Here is a 15,515-nt window from a genome sequence, read left to right as displayed (position 1 = left end):
TGTTCCAGAGGCAAATCCCATCCAGCTCCCAGTTCTTCCACATCCAACACATTTGCTTTTCAAGGGAGGACGTCATGAGTTACATTGCAATTGACAGACTGCAGATTATGTTTTGTACAATTTCAGGTCAAGCAGCACAATTTACTCTTGAGAGTGTGTGTGTGAGACCTACGGGGTCTTGCTGGAGCCGCTGGTCGGGGAGGGGCCGTCCCGACTGGGGTCCTCGGCTATCTTGATGGCCTCCTCCATGGCTGCGAGGAGCCCGTTGCCGCCCTCGCCCCGCAGCGCGGGCCCGAAGCACTCGGGCCTGCGGATGAGCAGCCGCACCACCACATTGGCATTCTCCTCCACGCTCTCCCCTGGGCACAAGCAAGAGTGTTGCATTAATTCAATTATACTTAGGGAGAAATAACAACATCCAACGAACATGGTGTGTAAGACTGTCATGTTCTGTTCTTGCACTTAAAATTTTCAGAGTAAAGAAAAGCATAATGAAGGCACAGACTGTTCACTTGTCAATGTGTAATTCACAATTCAAAACCACAGTTCTAGGCACTATTAGAATCCAATTACCAAAATTTATAAGAATGTAAGTATGTAAATTTTTAAATTTAATAATGAAGTACAGCATCACTATCAAAACAAATATACAACAAATTGTTACTGTAGAAAACAGATTACAAAATAATCTATTTCTTTCCTAATATTTACTTCCTCCATGAAAATGCTGGGATGTACCATTATTTTATTTAACTATTTTTATGCAGCTTTAACAATGACCAAAGAGGACCCCACAAGCCACAGTCCTACCATTACAGAAGACAGCAAATCGGAGAAAGTCGAGATATCTCTCCCCTTCCACTGGGTTCCACCCGATGTCTGGGTACCCCTTGGCCACCAGCATCTGGCAGCTCTGCAGTCCACAGCCAGCCAAATATCGAACAACCTGTGAACAGGACAGGAGCAAAAGCGTGACCCTTGGGTGACAACTCAGATGTCAGATGCTTACACTAGACATGGTGAGAGACAATGTCCAAGGGTGGTTTGCAACAGATGCAGCTTTGAAAGTTCCTTTTAATCTCGTGATGATCACCTGAACTCTACTTAGCAAAACCTTAGAATGAAGAGATATTCAAAAATTATAACAAAATGCTACTATATTTATGAACCAACTCTATGAAAAAAAATTCCTAAATTTCACATCATTTAATTCATGACTTTTACCTATAAAAACAATAATATTTGATAAACTTCTGAAATATCTAATGATCTCTGGCCCATCTGAGATATTGAAAGATCCTTCTAAGATACAAAGATATTTTCAAGTGAATTACATTCAACGTAATGGGGAAGAGGGGAGTGTGTAACACCCACAGAGAAGTGGAAAACTCAGCTGGAGTCCAGAGTCCTTGGCTTCACACTTCGCACCTGACCCAGGTCACTTACTGCATTATTTTGAGCAAGTTACTCAACTTTTTGTTTAATCCTCCCCTGAGGATATTTTTTCCACTGCTTTTCAGAGAGCGTGGAAGGAAGAGAGAGAGAGAGAGAGGGAGAAGCATCAATGTGAGAGACACATCGACCGGTTGCCTCCCCCATGCACCCCGACCAGGGCCAGGGATGGAGCCTGCAGCCGAGGTACTTGCCCTTGGCCAGAAATGAACCCGGGACCCTTCAGTCTGCAGGCTGATGCTCTAACCACTGAGTCAAACCAGCTAGGGCAAGTCACTCAACTGTCTATAAAATTTGGAACACTACTACCTACCTCTTAATATTGTTGAAATTAACACATCAAAATTTCTGCTTAGCTTAGCCTTTTAAAATATTATTTTTATATGACCGTTGGTCCTCTACAATATTTCATAACTGATCTAGTTTTCAAAGAACCCCCTAAAGCAATCACATCAATGGTAGAAGATAGTCAGAGGATCAACTTACCAAATGAATTACATGAGGCTCAGGCTAACTCAGTTTCAGAAAAAAATAAGTGATACAGCTAACGATATCCTCTATCAACTCTATCAAGGTGTAATTTATGTACAATAAACTCATCTATTTAAAGTATAAGTTCAATGAGCTTTGAGACTTATACATCTGTGAAAACATGTTTCCACTGCGCCTCAGGTCCCTTCCCCACATGCTGGGCCTGGACCACCTGCCTTCTGTCACAATCCATCAGCTTGCACGTCCTACAAGACACATGCATGTGCCATCCACGGGTCTGCCTGCGCCTGGCTGCTCGCACTCAGAAGGGGTGAGACCCATTCCCGCGGAGGCAGTGCCAGTCCTCCACCCTGTTCACTGCCTCCCAGCGGCCCGCTGGACACGCACCACCCCAGACCCCAGCGTCCATTCGCCAGCTGACGGACATCGAGCATCTCCAGTTGGAGCTGGATGAACATATTTGTGTGTGGACATACACTTTATTTCTACTGAGTGACTCACAGGAGTGAAAAGACGACTCTGCCACTTCTCCTCCCAAAAGCAGCAGGTGGCGGTCTCGCTGCTCCACACCCTCACCACTTGGCTTCATCAACCTCTTTAACATTTGCCGTCTTAATCAGCGTGTAGAGAAAGACTTTAAATTACACACGGGAGAAGATTCTCCCAAGGTGAGTCAGAGACGCAGAGCTTCATGCCCCTTGAGTGGCACATCAGAGGGTTGGGGAAGATCCACCTTTTTGTGCCTTCGACAGCTGTGCACTGAGCATCGACCCAGAGCCAGTGCTGTCCTCTCAGATGGGACAGAGCAGCGGACGGCATAGGAAAAAACCCAACTCCCGCTGAGCGTTAAGGCAGGGAATAGAGTTTTTAAATAAATAAATATATAGATCTATAAAATACATGTATTTTAAAATATAATCTTAAACTATATTGATATAAATAAAAATGTATTTTATGCATATAAGATACAGATTCATGTTTTTTCAACTGTAGAACACAACGCAGTCAAGACGACAGGAAGAGCTTTAGGAAGCAAGAAGAGGCTTCAATTTTCAATGGTGTGAATGTGGAAAAGCTGGAAAGAAGGGACGTGGGACAGTGGCTGGAAGGATGTCTGGAAAGAAGTCATGAGGACATCTGGCAGAAGAAAACTGCAGGCTGAGGAAACGGCAGGTACAAAGGCCCTGAGGCAGGAGCGCACTCGGCAGGTTCCAGGACAGCAGGGTGCAGTGTGGCTGGAGCACACGGAGACGCAGGGCGGCAGGAGTGACGCGAGGCTGGCGCCATGCCTTTACTTTTGCCGGAAGTGAGGCAGGAAGTCTTTAAGGAGTTCTGGCAGGAAATTAATATGGTCCCTTAAGAGTCTTACCCTCACTGTGATGCAGGAAGCAAAGGAGGGATCTGGAGGAGCACTCAGAATGCAACTGCAATTAAAATATGGGGGAAATTTACCTACATCCTGGCAAACATGCATGTGGCTTAGTGTGCTGAGAGTGCGTGGACTTAGTATATCACTGATGCCTTAAACTATAATATATAAACTTCAGTATAATATAAAATGTATGTATGAGGTGTTAAACTGATATTTTATTTTCTATATGTTTTAGATTTTATGTTGCATTCAACACTTTTTTGTGTTAGTTTCAGGCATATAGCACAGCAGAGACATCCAAAGTGTCCCCCCCAATAACTCAAGTGCCCACCTGGCACCACAGACAGGTACTGCAGTGTTGTTAACGATGCTCCTTATGCTTTCCCTTACAGCCTCGTGACTGTTTTTGTAACAATCAGTACTTCTTAATCCCCCAACACTCCTCTCCTCTGGCCTTCATCAGTTTGTTCTCTGTATCTATAAGTCTACTTATATTTTCTTTGCTTTTTTATTTTGTTCTTTAGATTCCACACATATATGAAATCACATGGTATTTGTCTTTGTCTGGCTTATTTCACTTAGCATAACACCCTCTTGGACCATCAATGTTGTCACAAATGGTAAGATTTTGTTCTTTTTTGTAGCCAAGGAATATTCCATTTTATATATGTGCACCACTGCTTTTTTATCCACTCATATATTGATGGACATTTGGGTGCTTTTATATTTGTAAACAGAATGTAAGTATTTGTAAAAGCTAATGTAAATAATGCTCCACTGAATATGTGGGTGGATATATTTTTTGAATGAGTGTTTTGGGTTTCTTCAGATATATATCCACTTGTGGAAACACTCGGTCCTAAGGCTGCTCCATTTTTAATTTTTTGAGGAACCTCCATACTGTTTTCCACAGTGGCTGCCCCGGTCTACATTCCCACCAAAGGTGCATGAGGCTTTCCTTTTCTCCACACCCTCGCCAGCCCCTGCTGGGTGTTGGTTTATCATTGACAGCTTTTCTAACAGCTGTGAGGTGATAACTCGTGCTTCTGATTTGCATTTCTCTGATGATTAGTGACACTGAGCATCTTTCACATGTCTACTGGCCTCTGCATGTCCTCTTTGGAGAAGTGTCTATTCAGGTCCTCTGTGCACTTTTTAATTGGCTGTTTGTTTCTCCAGTGTTGCGCTGCCTGAGTTCTTTATAAATTTTGGATATTAACCTCTTATCAGATGTATCATTGGTGAGCATGTTCTCCCAGTCAGTAGGTTGTCTTATTTTGTTGATGGTTTTCCTCGCTGTGCAAAAACTTTTTAGTTTGATATAGTCCAATTTGTTTATTTTGTTTGTTTACCTTACCTGAGGAAGTATATAAAAAAATACATTGTTACGAGAAATGTCCAAGATTTTACTGCCTGTTTTCTTCTAGGAGTTTTATGATTTCAGGTCTTATATTTAAGTCTTTTATCCATTCTGAGTTTTTTCTTGTGTGTGGTGTAAGTTGCTGGTCTAGTTTCGTTTTTTTTGCATGTATCTGCCCAATTTTCCCAACACCATTTATTAAATAGTCTGTCTTTACCCCACTGTATGTTCTTGCCTCCTTTGTTATACATTAATTGATCATGTAAGTGTAGGTTTATTTCTGGACTATTTTATTCCATTGATCTACTTGTACGTTTTTATGCTAGTACCATGCTGTTTTGATTACAATACCCTTGTAGTGTAATTTGAAATCAGGTAGTGTGATATCTCCCGTTGTTCTTCTTTTCAAGATAGCTGCCACTATTCGAGGTCTCGTGTTTCCATACAAAGTTTTGGATTATTTATTCTAGTTCTGTGAAAAATGCCACTGGTATTTTGATAGGACTTACACCAGATGTAAAGACTGCTTTGGGTAGTATGGACATTTTAATGATGTTAATTTTTACTATCCATGAACAGGGTATATGCTTCCATTTAATAGTCTTCTTTGATTTCTTTTTTTAATGATTTATAGTTTTCCAAGTACAGGCCTTTTACCTCCTTGGTTAAATTATTTCCTAGGTGTTTTATTTATTTGATGTAATTGTAAATGGGACTGTCTTAGTTTCCCTTTCTGATAGCTTATTATTGGTGTATAAGAACGCAACCAATTTCTGAATATTTATTTTCTATCCTGCTACCTTACTGAATTCATTTATCAGTTATAGTAGTTTTGTTGCCAAATCTTTAGGCTCCTCCACATACAGTATCATATCATGTGCAAATGCCTTTTACTCTTTCTCCTGTCTGACAGCTGTGGCTACGGCTTCCAGGACGATGCTGACTCAGAGAGGTGAAAGTGGACACCCGTCTTGTTCCTGATCTTAAGGGAAATGCTTCTTGTTTTTTCCTGGTGAGTAAGATGTTCGCTGTGGGTTTGTCATACATGATCTTTATTATGTTGAGGTATGTTCCCTCTAGTCCTAATTTGCTGAGAGTTTTTATCAGAAATGGGTGCTGGATTTTGTCAAATGCTTTTTCTGCGTCTACTGATGTGATCGTATGACTTTTGTCCTTCATTTTGTTGTTTATGTGGAGTATCACGGTAATTGATTTGTGGATATTGTACCAAACTCGCATTCCAGGAATAAATCCCACTTGATCATGGTGTATGATCCTTTTAATGTGTTGCTGAATTTAGTTTGCTAATATTTTGTTGAGGACTTCTGCATCTATTTTCATCAGGGATATTGGCCTGTAATTGTCTTTCTTTATAGTGTCTTTGTCTGGCTTTGGATTCAGGACAATACTGGGCTGGGAGTCATCCCTTCTCTTGAATTTTTTTAGGAATAGGAGAAAGATAGGAGTTTAAGATAGGAGTTAGTTCTTTAAATGTTTGGTAATATTCACCTGTGAAGCCATCCCAGACTCTTTTTTGTTGGGAGTATTTTTATTATTGCCTCGATTCCATTGGTTGCAATTGATCTGCTCAAATTTTATTTCCTATTGATTCAATCTTGGGAGCTTGTATGTGTCTAGGAATTTATCCATTTCTTCCAGATTGTCCAATTTTTTGGTATGTAATTGTTTGTCATGTTTTCTTATAATCCTTTGTATTTCTGTGGCATAAGTTGTTACTCTCTTTTATCTCTGACTATACTAATTTGGGTCCGCTCTCTTTTTCGTGATGAGTGTGGTTAAAGTTTTATCAATGTTGTTTGTTGATCTTTTCAAAGAATCAGTTCTTGGTTTCACTGATCTTTTGTATTTTTTTTTTAAGGTTCTGTTTTGTTTATTTCCACTCTGATCTTTATTATTTCCTTCCTTCTCCTCTACTTGGGCTTTGCTCATTGTTCTTTTTCTAGTTGCATTAGGTATAAGGTGAGATTGTTTACTTGAGATTTTTTCTTGTTTCTTGAGGCAGGCCTGTATTGCTATGAATTGCCCTCTTAGAACTGCTTTGGCTGTGTACCATACAGACTTTGGATTTTTGTGTTTTCATTTTCATTTGTCTCAAGGTATCTTTTTAAAAATTTTTTTTTAATCCTCACTGGAGAATACTTTTTTCCCATTGCTTTTCAGGGTATGTGGAAGGGAGAGAGAGAAAGAGAGTGAGAGAGAAACATCAATGTGAGAGACACACCGACTGGTTGCCTCCCACATGCACCACAACCAGGGCTGGGGATCGAGCCCTCAACCGAGGCTCGTGCCCTTGACCAGAATACAATCCAAGACTCTTCAGTCCATGGGCTGATGCTCTAACCACTGAGCCAAACTAGCCAGGGCTCAAGGTATCTTTTGATTTCTTCCTTGATCTCAGTATTAACCCATTTAATAACATGTTATTTAGCTTCCATGTATTCGAGTGTTCTTCAGTTTTTTTTCTTATAACCAATTTCTAGTTTCATACCATTATGGTCAAAGAAGATACTCGAAATTATTTCAATCTCCTTAAATTTATGAGGCTTGTTTCATAGCCTAAGATGTGGTGTGTCATGGAAAATGTTCCACGTGCACTTAAAAAACCTGTATATCCTACAGTTTGGAGGTGTTAAGTCTCTCAAAATATCAACTCCATCTGGTCTAATGTGTAATTTAAGGCCACTATTTCTTTAACTTTTTTCTGGAAGATCTATCCATTGATGTCAATTGAGTGTTAAAGTCCCCTACTGTGACTGTATTACTATTATCTCTCCCTTTATGTCCATCAAGATTTGCTTTATACATTTAAGTGCTCCTATGTTCAGTACATAAATGTTTACAAGGGTTATTTCCTCTTGTTAGATTGATAACTTTATCATTATGTAATGTCCTTCTTTGTTTCTTATTATAGCCTTTGTTTTAAAGTCTCTTTGATCTGGTACAAGTATTGCTACCCTGGCTTTTTTCTTTTGTTTCCATTTGCATGGAATATCTTTTTCCATCTCTTAATTTTCAGTCTCTGTGTGTCTTTTGTTCTGAGGTAGGTCTTTTGTACACAGCATATATATGGGTCTTGTTTTCTTATCCATTCCACTACCCTATGTATTTCGACTGAAGCATTTACTCCATTTAAATTTAAAGTGAATATTGATAGGTATGTATTTATTGCCACTTTATTCTTTATAAAATGTTCCCTTTTTCTTTCTTCTTCTTAAAAAAGTCCCTTTAACACTTCGTATAATACTTGTTTGTTGGTGATAAATTCCTTTAGCTTTTCCTTGTCTTGGTATTTCTCCTTTACTTCTCAATGATAGCCTTGCTGTGCGGAGTAGTCTTGGTTATAGCTCTGTTTTTTATCACTGAATATTTTGGGCTAATCCCTTTTGGCCTGAAACATTTCTGTTGAGAAATCAGCTGACAGTATTATAAGAATTTCCTTGTCGGTAATTATCTTTTTCTGGCTGCTCTTAAGATTCTTTGTCTTTAACCTTTGCCATTTTAATTATGATGTGTCTTGGTTTGGGCCTCTGTGGGTTCATCTTATTTGCGACTCTCTATACTTTTTGGACTTGCATGTCTTTTTCTGTCACCAGGCTATGGAAGTTTTCAGTCATTATTTCTTTAAATAGGTTCTCAATCCCTTGGTCTCTCTCTTCTCCTTCTAGTTCCTTATGATGTAGATGTTGCTACACTTCATGTCTTCCCAGAGGTCCCTTAGACTATACTCATTTTTGAAAATTCTTTATTTCTTTTGCTGCTCTGCTTGGGTAAGTTTTCTGCTCCCTTGTCTTCCAAATCGCTGATTCAATCCTCTGCTTCATTGAACCTGCTGTTTATTCCTTCTAGTGTATTCTTCATTTCTGACTTTTTTTTTTTATGATTTCTATGTCTTTCTTTATGCTTGCTATCTCTTTAACTTCTCACTGAGTTTATTCATTCTTCCCCTAAATTCCTTGAGCATAATTATAACCATTGTTTTCAACTCTGTATCTGGCAGTTTGTTTGCCTCTATTTCACTTGGTTCTTTTTCTGGGGATTTCTCCTGTTCTTTCATTTGGGGCATGTATCTCTCTGTACTAGGCAGATCTGCACTGTCTTCCAGTTTTGGTATGGTGGCCTTATATAGCAGGTATCCTGTGGGGCTCAGTAGCACAGTCTCCCTGATAACTTGAGCTAGGTATTCTAGGAGTATCCCTCATGTGGGTTATGTGTGCTCTCCTGTTGTAGTTGAGTCTTAACTGCTGTTGGCCTGTTCCTGGGTGGGGTTGACCCTCAGACTGGCTGACTATGAGAACTGATCCCGACCACAGTATACAAGCTGCTATGTGGGATCTGACACCACGAAGCAGAATTCACACCAGCAGGGTCTGGTGCCTACCGAGATCTCCACAGCATGCCACTTGTGGAGCTAATTCGATCCTGCTCTGAGGTTGTCTGAAGCCCGCCACCAGGTGTGTTGGTTCTAAGGCCTCTTGGGAGGGACTGGTGTAGGTCAATGTCAGGCGCTGCTTATAACTGACCCTGGGCTACCTGTCTGGAGCAAAGAAGAAACCCACAGTTTGTGGTTGCCGTTGCTGGGCCTGGGTGTGCATGGGAAGGTCCAAGCTGCACACAAAGACTGGCTTCTACCACTACTGAGCCTGGGGGCAGGTGAGCAAAAGGTCCAAGGCATCCTGAGATTCACCTCCTCCTGCCTCCACCCACCAGTTGCCTGTTAGACTCAGTCACTGTAAGAGGCTCTGGCAGTAGGCAAATTGCATGAGGTAGGTTCTCAGTGAATCACCAGGTAGGGGCCAGTGGTTTTCACCAGGTTGATAGAGATTTAAATTTTCTGCCAGTGCTCGGTCTGAGGCCGTTCAGCAAAAGTCTCAGGATACACCAAGGCCAGCTGCCACCTGCCTGGGATTCGCAGAGCCATGGTGGGGGAGAGTCTCAGGGAGTCATCACAATGAGGCCAGCAGGGTCCATCAGGCTAAAACAGACCAGGGTTTGGCTGTGTGGAGGGAGAGCACTGCACAGGAAAACAGGCGCTTCTCAGGCACAAGGGGATAAAATGACCCTCCCCTCCAGCTTCATAACTCAGTCTCTGACATTTAAAAAAACCTGAAACTGTGTGATTAAAACAAATGTGACAGCAGATATCAGGAAAGGACAAAAACACACAGGAAAAGAGACAGTAAGGTGATTCTTTTTAGAGCAAAATGCATGTGGTTAAAGGAAGTAACTTATCTCAAATATCTGTTCTATATAACTATAATATTATATATGTAACATTTATGTATAATTATAGTGGCATAATTATAACTAAATTATAGTTGTATTTACATAACCTTAAGAGACAGTTATGAGCAAGCAGAACTGACATGGACGTGGTGGCAGGAAGGGGCTTACCTTTTCCAGATCTGGCTCCCGCAGAGCTAAGGCGAGTTCGTTGTTGTCCATCACCGAGGCTGCTGCCACATCCAGTGGCGTCGAGCCTCTCATAGCTGGCGAGGCTGTTAATCCAAACAAAGATCAAACAAAACTTCATTGAGCTGCAAACATGCATTCCATGTAGAACACACTTTCACTTAAAATTTAATTTCTAAGTCAACACATATTGCACTACTCTGAATTAATTTACACTACATTGCAATATGTGTATTATTTTTATCATAAAATTAAATAAAAGTCAAACATTTACTCACCTAGACCAACACTGCTGTTTTCCAATAAATAACTGAGATGATCAAACATAGCCTTTTGATTCTGCCGACTTATACGACAGAAGTAACAGAGAAAACGGCAACAGTTGGCCACCATCTTGGGGAAAGTGATCTCCTATATAGAGAGCATTTAATTAGTTGAAAGCAAATTATCTTTATAAAACTGAGTTCAGAAGTTCAGTCCCAGTCATGTTGTCAACCCAGGTATGCCCCTTTTTGCCGAGCCTAGACCCAAAGTCCTTTCCAATTCCGGACTCTGACTCACCTGTCCCTGAGCCAGAAAGTCAAGCCTGGAACTCAAGTTGGAAACTCATTACTATCAATGGCCTGATCTGAAATCAATCTACAGCCCTGAACCGGAGGAGGCATGAGGCAGGGTAGGAGTCAGGTGGCTCAGGTGTGATTCCTGACCACTAGAGCAGCTGTGCTTCCTCGGGAAAGTGTGCATCTCACTGATTCTGTTCTGTTAAACCAACGTAAGATGCATAATACTCCTCACTTTAGGTAAGAAAGGGGGGTGTCAATGAGACGGTTTGTGAAAAACGCCCAGTGTAATATTTAGAACCATAGATTTTTACTCTCAGTATTATCAAGAATCCAGGCATTCATAATCTCCCTGATTTGCATGACTCCCCTGCTATAACGAGACCCTGACCAGAAGCTGGGCCCCATCAATCACATGTCCCTTGAGAGCCAGACCCTGTTCCAGGGAGCTCAGGTGATGCCTAGAGTCCTTCTTCAGCACAGCATTTTATAAATATATTTGTAAGTCTGTCTAACTGGTAGACTGAACATGAGCAGTATGGACTCATGTCCATATTTTGAAAAATACATCGTAAAATTTCAAAAAATATTGAAATATATTTTTCTAATCAGATGTTATGAAATTATACTGATTTATATGAAGGTACTTGTTATATGACTCTATTCATTTGGTTCTAAAGAACTTTATTTTACATTTTAATCCCTTAACAATTCACTTTAGAGTCTTACAACAAATACTCCAGAGCATCACTCTCAAGTCTTGGTCTGGATGGGGAATTTAGCACAGCCACCTGTCGTCAAGGGCAATGCTGGGTCTGAAAGACATGTCTGTGTTGTGGGCGTGTAATGTGAAGAGAACTGACTTATAATTCAATAAAATAGTACAGTATTAATTTTTAAAGTTTCTAAACATCCCCTAAATGACAATAATTTAGGATACAGCAGATAACATAGCATAGTATAAACACTGTTATAGATGTTAAAGAAAAACACTAGTTGTATATCCAACTCTCAGTCAGTACGGTTTTGTTTGTTTTTTTCCAAGAGATGTCTTTCGAAGCAGCCCTCTTGGGAGGATGTCAGAAATGCAGGTTCTCAAGGAGGCTGCAATGAACCCGCCCCGAGAGCCAAAAGCTTTCCTGTACCTTGGACTCCCCACCGCTGAGCACGTTCACCATGACCTCCATCACTGTCTCGTGCATCCCCAGTGCCCTCATGAGGTTCGGGTGCTGGTAAAACACTTTATTATTCATGATGTCCCTATGAAGGAGCACAGGCATGGAGGGCAGACAGAGGTCAGAGCAAAATTTCAATAACCATTTACCTGAAACCTCACCAACCTTTTGGAAGAAATTACTGGCATGTACAGAAGAGCCATCACAGTTAAGCCACAAAAGCTCATAAGTACAATTAATTGAGTTTTCCTCAAAACTACTGGTAGCCTACCAAAAACAGTATTCAAGTTGTCTATTCTTTTCAATAACAAGAAATGTACCAAATATGTAAACATTCACTAATATTAAATACAGTTTTGGACACTTATGACTCCTAATTTAATGTCTATCCAAACATGTTCAACCTTCTTTTGTATAGAAATGAATCATTTCCACGTTTATAGGAAAGTTCTTGTATAAATATTGATATAGAAGTATATTTGCTATTTTAGTACCATTTTTAGTACCATGTTCAGTATTTGTATGTTTAATAATAAAGTGTTATTTCTTGTTACATTTATGTTATTCTGATGAAATGCTTTTAAAAGATACATATTCTCCAAGAGAAACTGGATACACATGAAGTCCGGGCACAAGTAATCTAACTCATTGAAAGGGACATCCAATGAAAAGAAACAGCAGCGAATGGCTCCTAAAATGCTCCTTCTTAGTGTCACTGCATCAGTAATATTACAATATGCATGTGCAGGCACTTGTGATGATCCTAACATTGAGCAGTCTCTGCAATTGAAGAGCTCCTCTAACTTTTAACATAAATCAAATCAATGTGAGAGTTTTCTCTACAGAACACTTTCCTGTCAGAGCTATAGACAAAAATGATGTGCTGGCTGCAAGCAAACTTACACTTAAACCTGGCCTCCAATCTGATTTCCTGAATGAACTCATCACCCATTCATTTAGTCACATGCTAACTTTCTGGCTACATGGGGAAGATGGAATATAAAATTCTTCTATAGTTCTCCTCCTCCTTTACTTTTAGGTTTAGTTTTTCACTTTTAATTTAGTTTAGTTTTGTGTTAATACAGAAAGCTTTAAGACAGCACAACTCAGAAAAATGACTGGCAGCCCAGGTCTGAGGTAGCTGATGTTTCTCAAAGGAAAAATAAGGTCATGAAAGGCCTTATCCCTTCACATCAGGGCATGTTCAGCAAGAACCTCAGCTTCCAAATCCCAGGAACAATCATGAGGCCCGTTCTCTCGTCAGTTCAAGTTCTTGGTAGGACCTAACTTTGAAAAGTATTTAACTGAGAAATCGTTTGCCTTTGTTCTAGGTCAATTAAATGGATTTATAACTCTACTGCCAAGTAGGCAGGCCCTCACTTACTATGTGCGTCCTATTGAGGGACAGTTCCAGTTTCACAGAAAGAAACGTTTATATTCATTTGAGGAAGGGAGTGCTTGCCACCCTGGACTTCTTCCTTTTGCACTGACTGGTGAATTAAGATTACTTTATGAGAAGGCCCCTCAGGTTAGACAAGGTATTAAACAAAAAGACTCATGCTCATCCAGTTATAAATAAAGACCTTAACATTTGCCTGTGTTGTTCAGGCTTTTCTGTGCTCCCTCTTTGTGCAGTTAGTATATTTATTTTTAGTGTGCAACCACTGTAACAATATTGGAATATAACCTTCTAGTTTAGTTTTATGATTTCAAATAGTTAATAGGCCCAAAGGCAATATATAGGACTGTTTTATGAATCTAAAATGTATATAAATTATATCATACAACCTGAATCTTTCCATACTTTCTCTTCCTCACAACTGTTTTTTAGTTTTGCCAAAGGAAAAAACTGACTATTCTATATTTCATTTGTTTTTTTCAAAGAACCAGCTTTAGGTTTCTTTAAATCCTTTTATTACTTTCTGCATTCTACCTTATCCATGTCAGTAGTCACGTTCATTGTCTCTTTTATCTGATATTTATATAGCTGGATTAGCTTTTTTTTTTTTAACTAAATATTTGTCTTCTACATCACTTTTCAACACTCTATTTTCCCAACTTCTACATTCTTATGTGTAAGTATTTTTCTTGTGAACACCATATAGCTTTATTTCAGCTTTCATTTTTCTCTGGTATTTAAGTTTCTTATTTTCATATCTCCAAGTTATACAAATTATTGACTGCTCAGACATGCCTGTACACACCAGTAACATACTCCCTAACACACTGCCTCCCACTCCTTCTCTCTGAATGCCGTTTTCTTTTCTCAAATTTACAGTCTTTAGAACAGGAGTGGGGAACCTTTTTTCTGCCAAGGGCCATTTGGCTATTTATAACATCATTTGCAACCATACAAAATTATCAACTTAAAAATTAGCTATGAAAAGAGCTCCTAGATTTATTGAATTTCGAGTCCCACCTGTTGCCTTGGCAGGGCCAGACCAAATGATTCTGTGGGCTCTATAATGCCCAAGAGCCAGATGTTCCCTGCTACTGCTTTAAAGTCTTTCAATGAGGGGTTGCAGGTGGGTATTCTGAAATATCTTTATTCTTCTCTCACTCTTGAAAATGGGTGTAAATTTTCATCTCGAAATCCACACTGGGTGGGATTCTCAGTTGCTAACAGATCCTGCACTGAGTCATGTTCCCCAGTACTGCTATTGAGAATCCTAAATATCATTCCTTTCCAAGAATTCTGGCTTTCCTCTCTGCTTTCTTCTAAAATAGCCTACAAAACACTGGTTTTATGCTACATTACATGCAGCTGTAGATGCGGAACAATTGTGCTTTACAAACCTGTGAATTCCTAACCTTCATCAATTCTGAAAACCTCAAGCCCATAGCTCCTCAAATATTCCCCTTCTCTAGTTCCCTGCTGTGTCTCCCAGAACCCTACTCTGCACATGCTGGACCTTCCCACACTACCCCTTACTTCTCATAACTTCTCTTTTGTATTTTTCATTTCTCAGCGCTGAGTAATTTCCTCAGATCTACGATCCAATCTATTAATTTTTCTTCAGCTCTATCTAATCTGTTATTTAATTAACTGTTTTTCTGTCAATTATCATAGTTTTTATTCTAGAAGTTCTACTTGGGTTTCTTTCAAACCTTCCTGGACTTTGCATGTCTTATTTTTAGAAATTTCATTTATTCCTTTGTGTACAGGAACTTTATGTTCTCTTTCTGGTACTGTATTATCTAAAGTTCTTGGGGGAGGTGTTCTAACTCTACAATTTATCCTATCTGTTGACCCTTATTTATGGTGAATTGTTTTCTATGTGCTTTGCAGTTTTTGATTGTGGGCTAATTTTTGGTAGTATTTAGGTTTTTTCTTAGAAGATTTCAGAGTAACCTGAGATGAGAAAGCATATCACCAGGCCAGTTTTCATGTTAATTTCTCAGCTGGGGGTGTCCTTAGACTACGCATAGGGTATAAACGTTATCCCTCAACTCTACATGCAGCGTAGCCTATGATACTGAATTCTTGGTTCACCCTCTCCTTTCAAAGGCCAGAAGATACAGACAGACGTCCTTATTGTTTGTTGCTAGTGTTTGTCTCCCCATGGATTTTAGTGTCTTTATTAACCTGTATTTTTAGATATGATTATACACTACTGAGTAATTAAGAAACAAACTAAAATATTTGCTGTGTATCAGAGTCATCTTAGCATCTA

General features: G+C 39.7%; 1 protein-coding gene across 1 annotated transcript in view; it reads right to left on the bottom strand.

The window, feature by feature from the left end:
* RYR2 (ryanodine receptor 2) overlaps positions 1-15,515 on the bottom strand; it is a 472,766-nt gene that overhangs the window by 154,019 nt on the left and 303,232 nt on the right. Inside the window, exons 42-46 of the mRNA XM_081124070.1 lie at positions 11,812-11,926; positions 10,385-10,517; positions 10,089-10,192; positions 811-946; positions 173-359 (exon numbers count right to left, since the gene is read on the bottom strand). Of these exons, the coding sequence (XP_080980196.1) occupies positions 173-359; positions 811-946; positions 10,089-10,192; positions 10,385-10,517; positions 11,812-11,926 (675 nt within the window). The remainder of the gene's footprint in view (positions 1-172; positions 360-810; positions 947-10,088; positions 10,193-10,384; positions 10,518-11,811; positions 11,927-15,515) is intronic.

Source organism: Miniopterus schreibersii (genome assembly GCF_964146895.1).
Source record: "Miniopterus schreibersii genome assembly, chromosome: 21".
NCBI lineage: Eukaryota > Metazoa > Chordata > Mammalia > Chiroptera > Miniopteridae > Miniopterus > Miniopterus schreibersii.
This window is presented reverse-complemented; position numbering and strand designations above follow the sequence as displayed.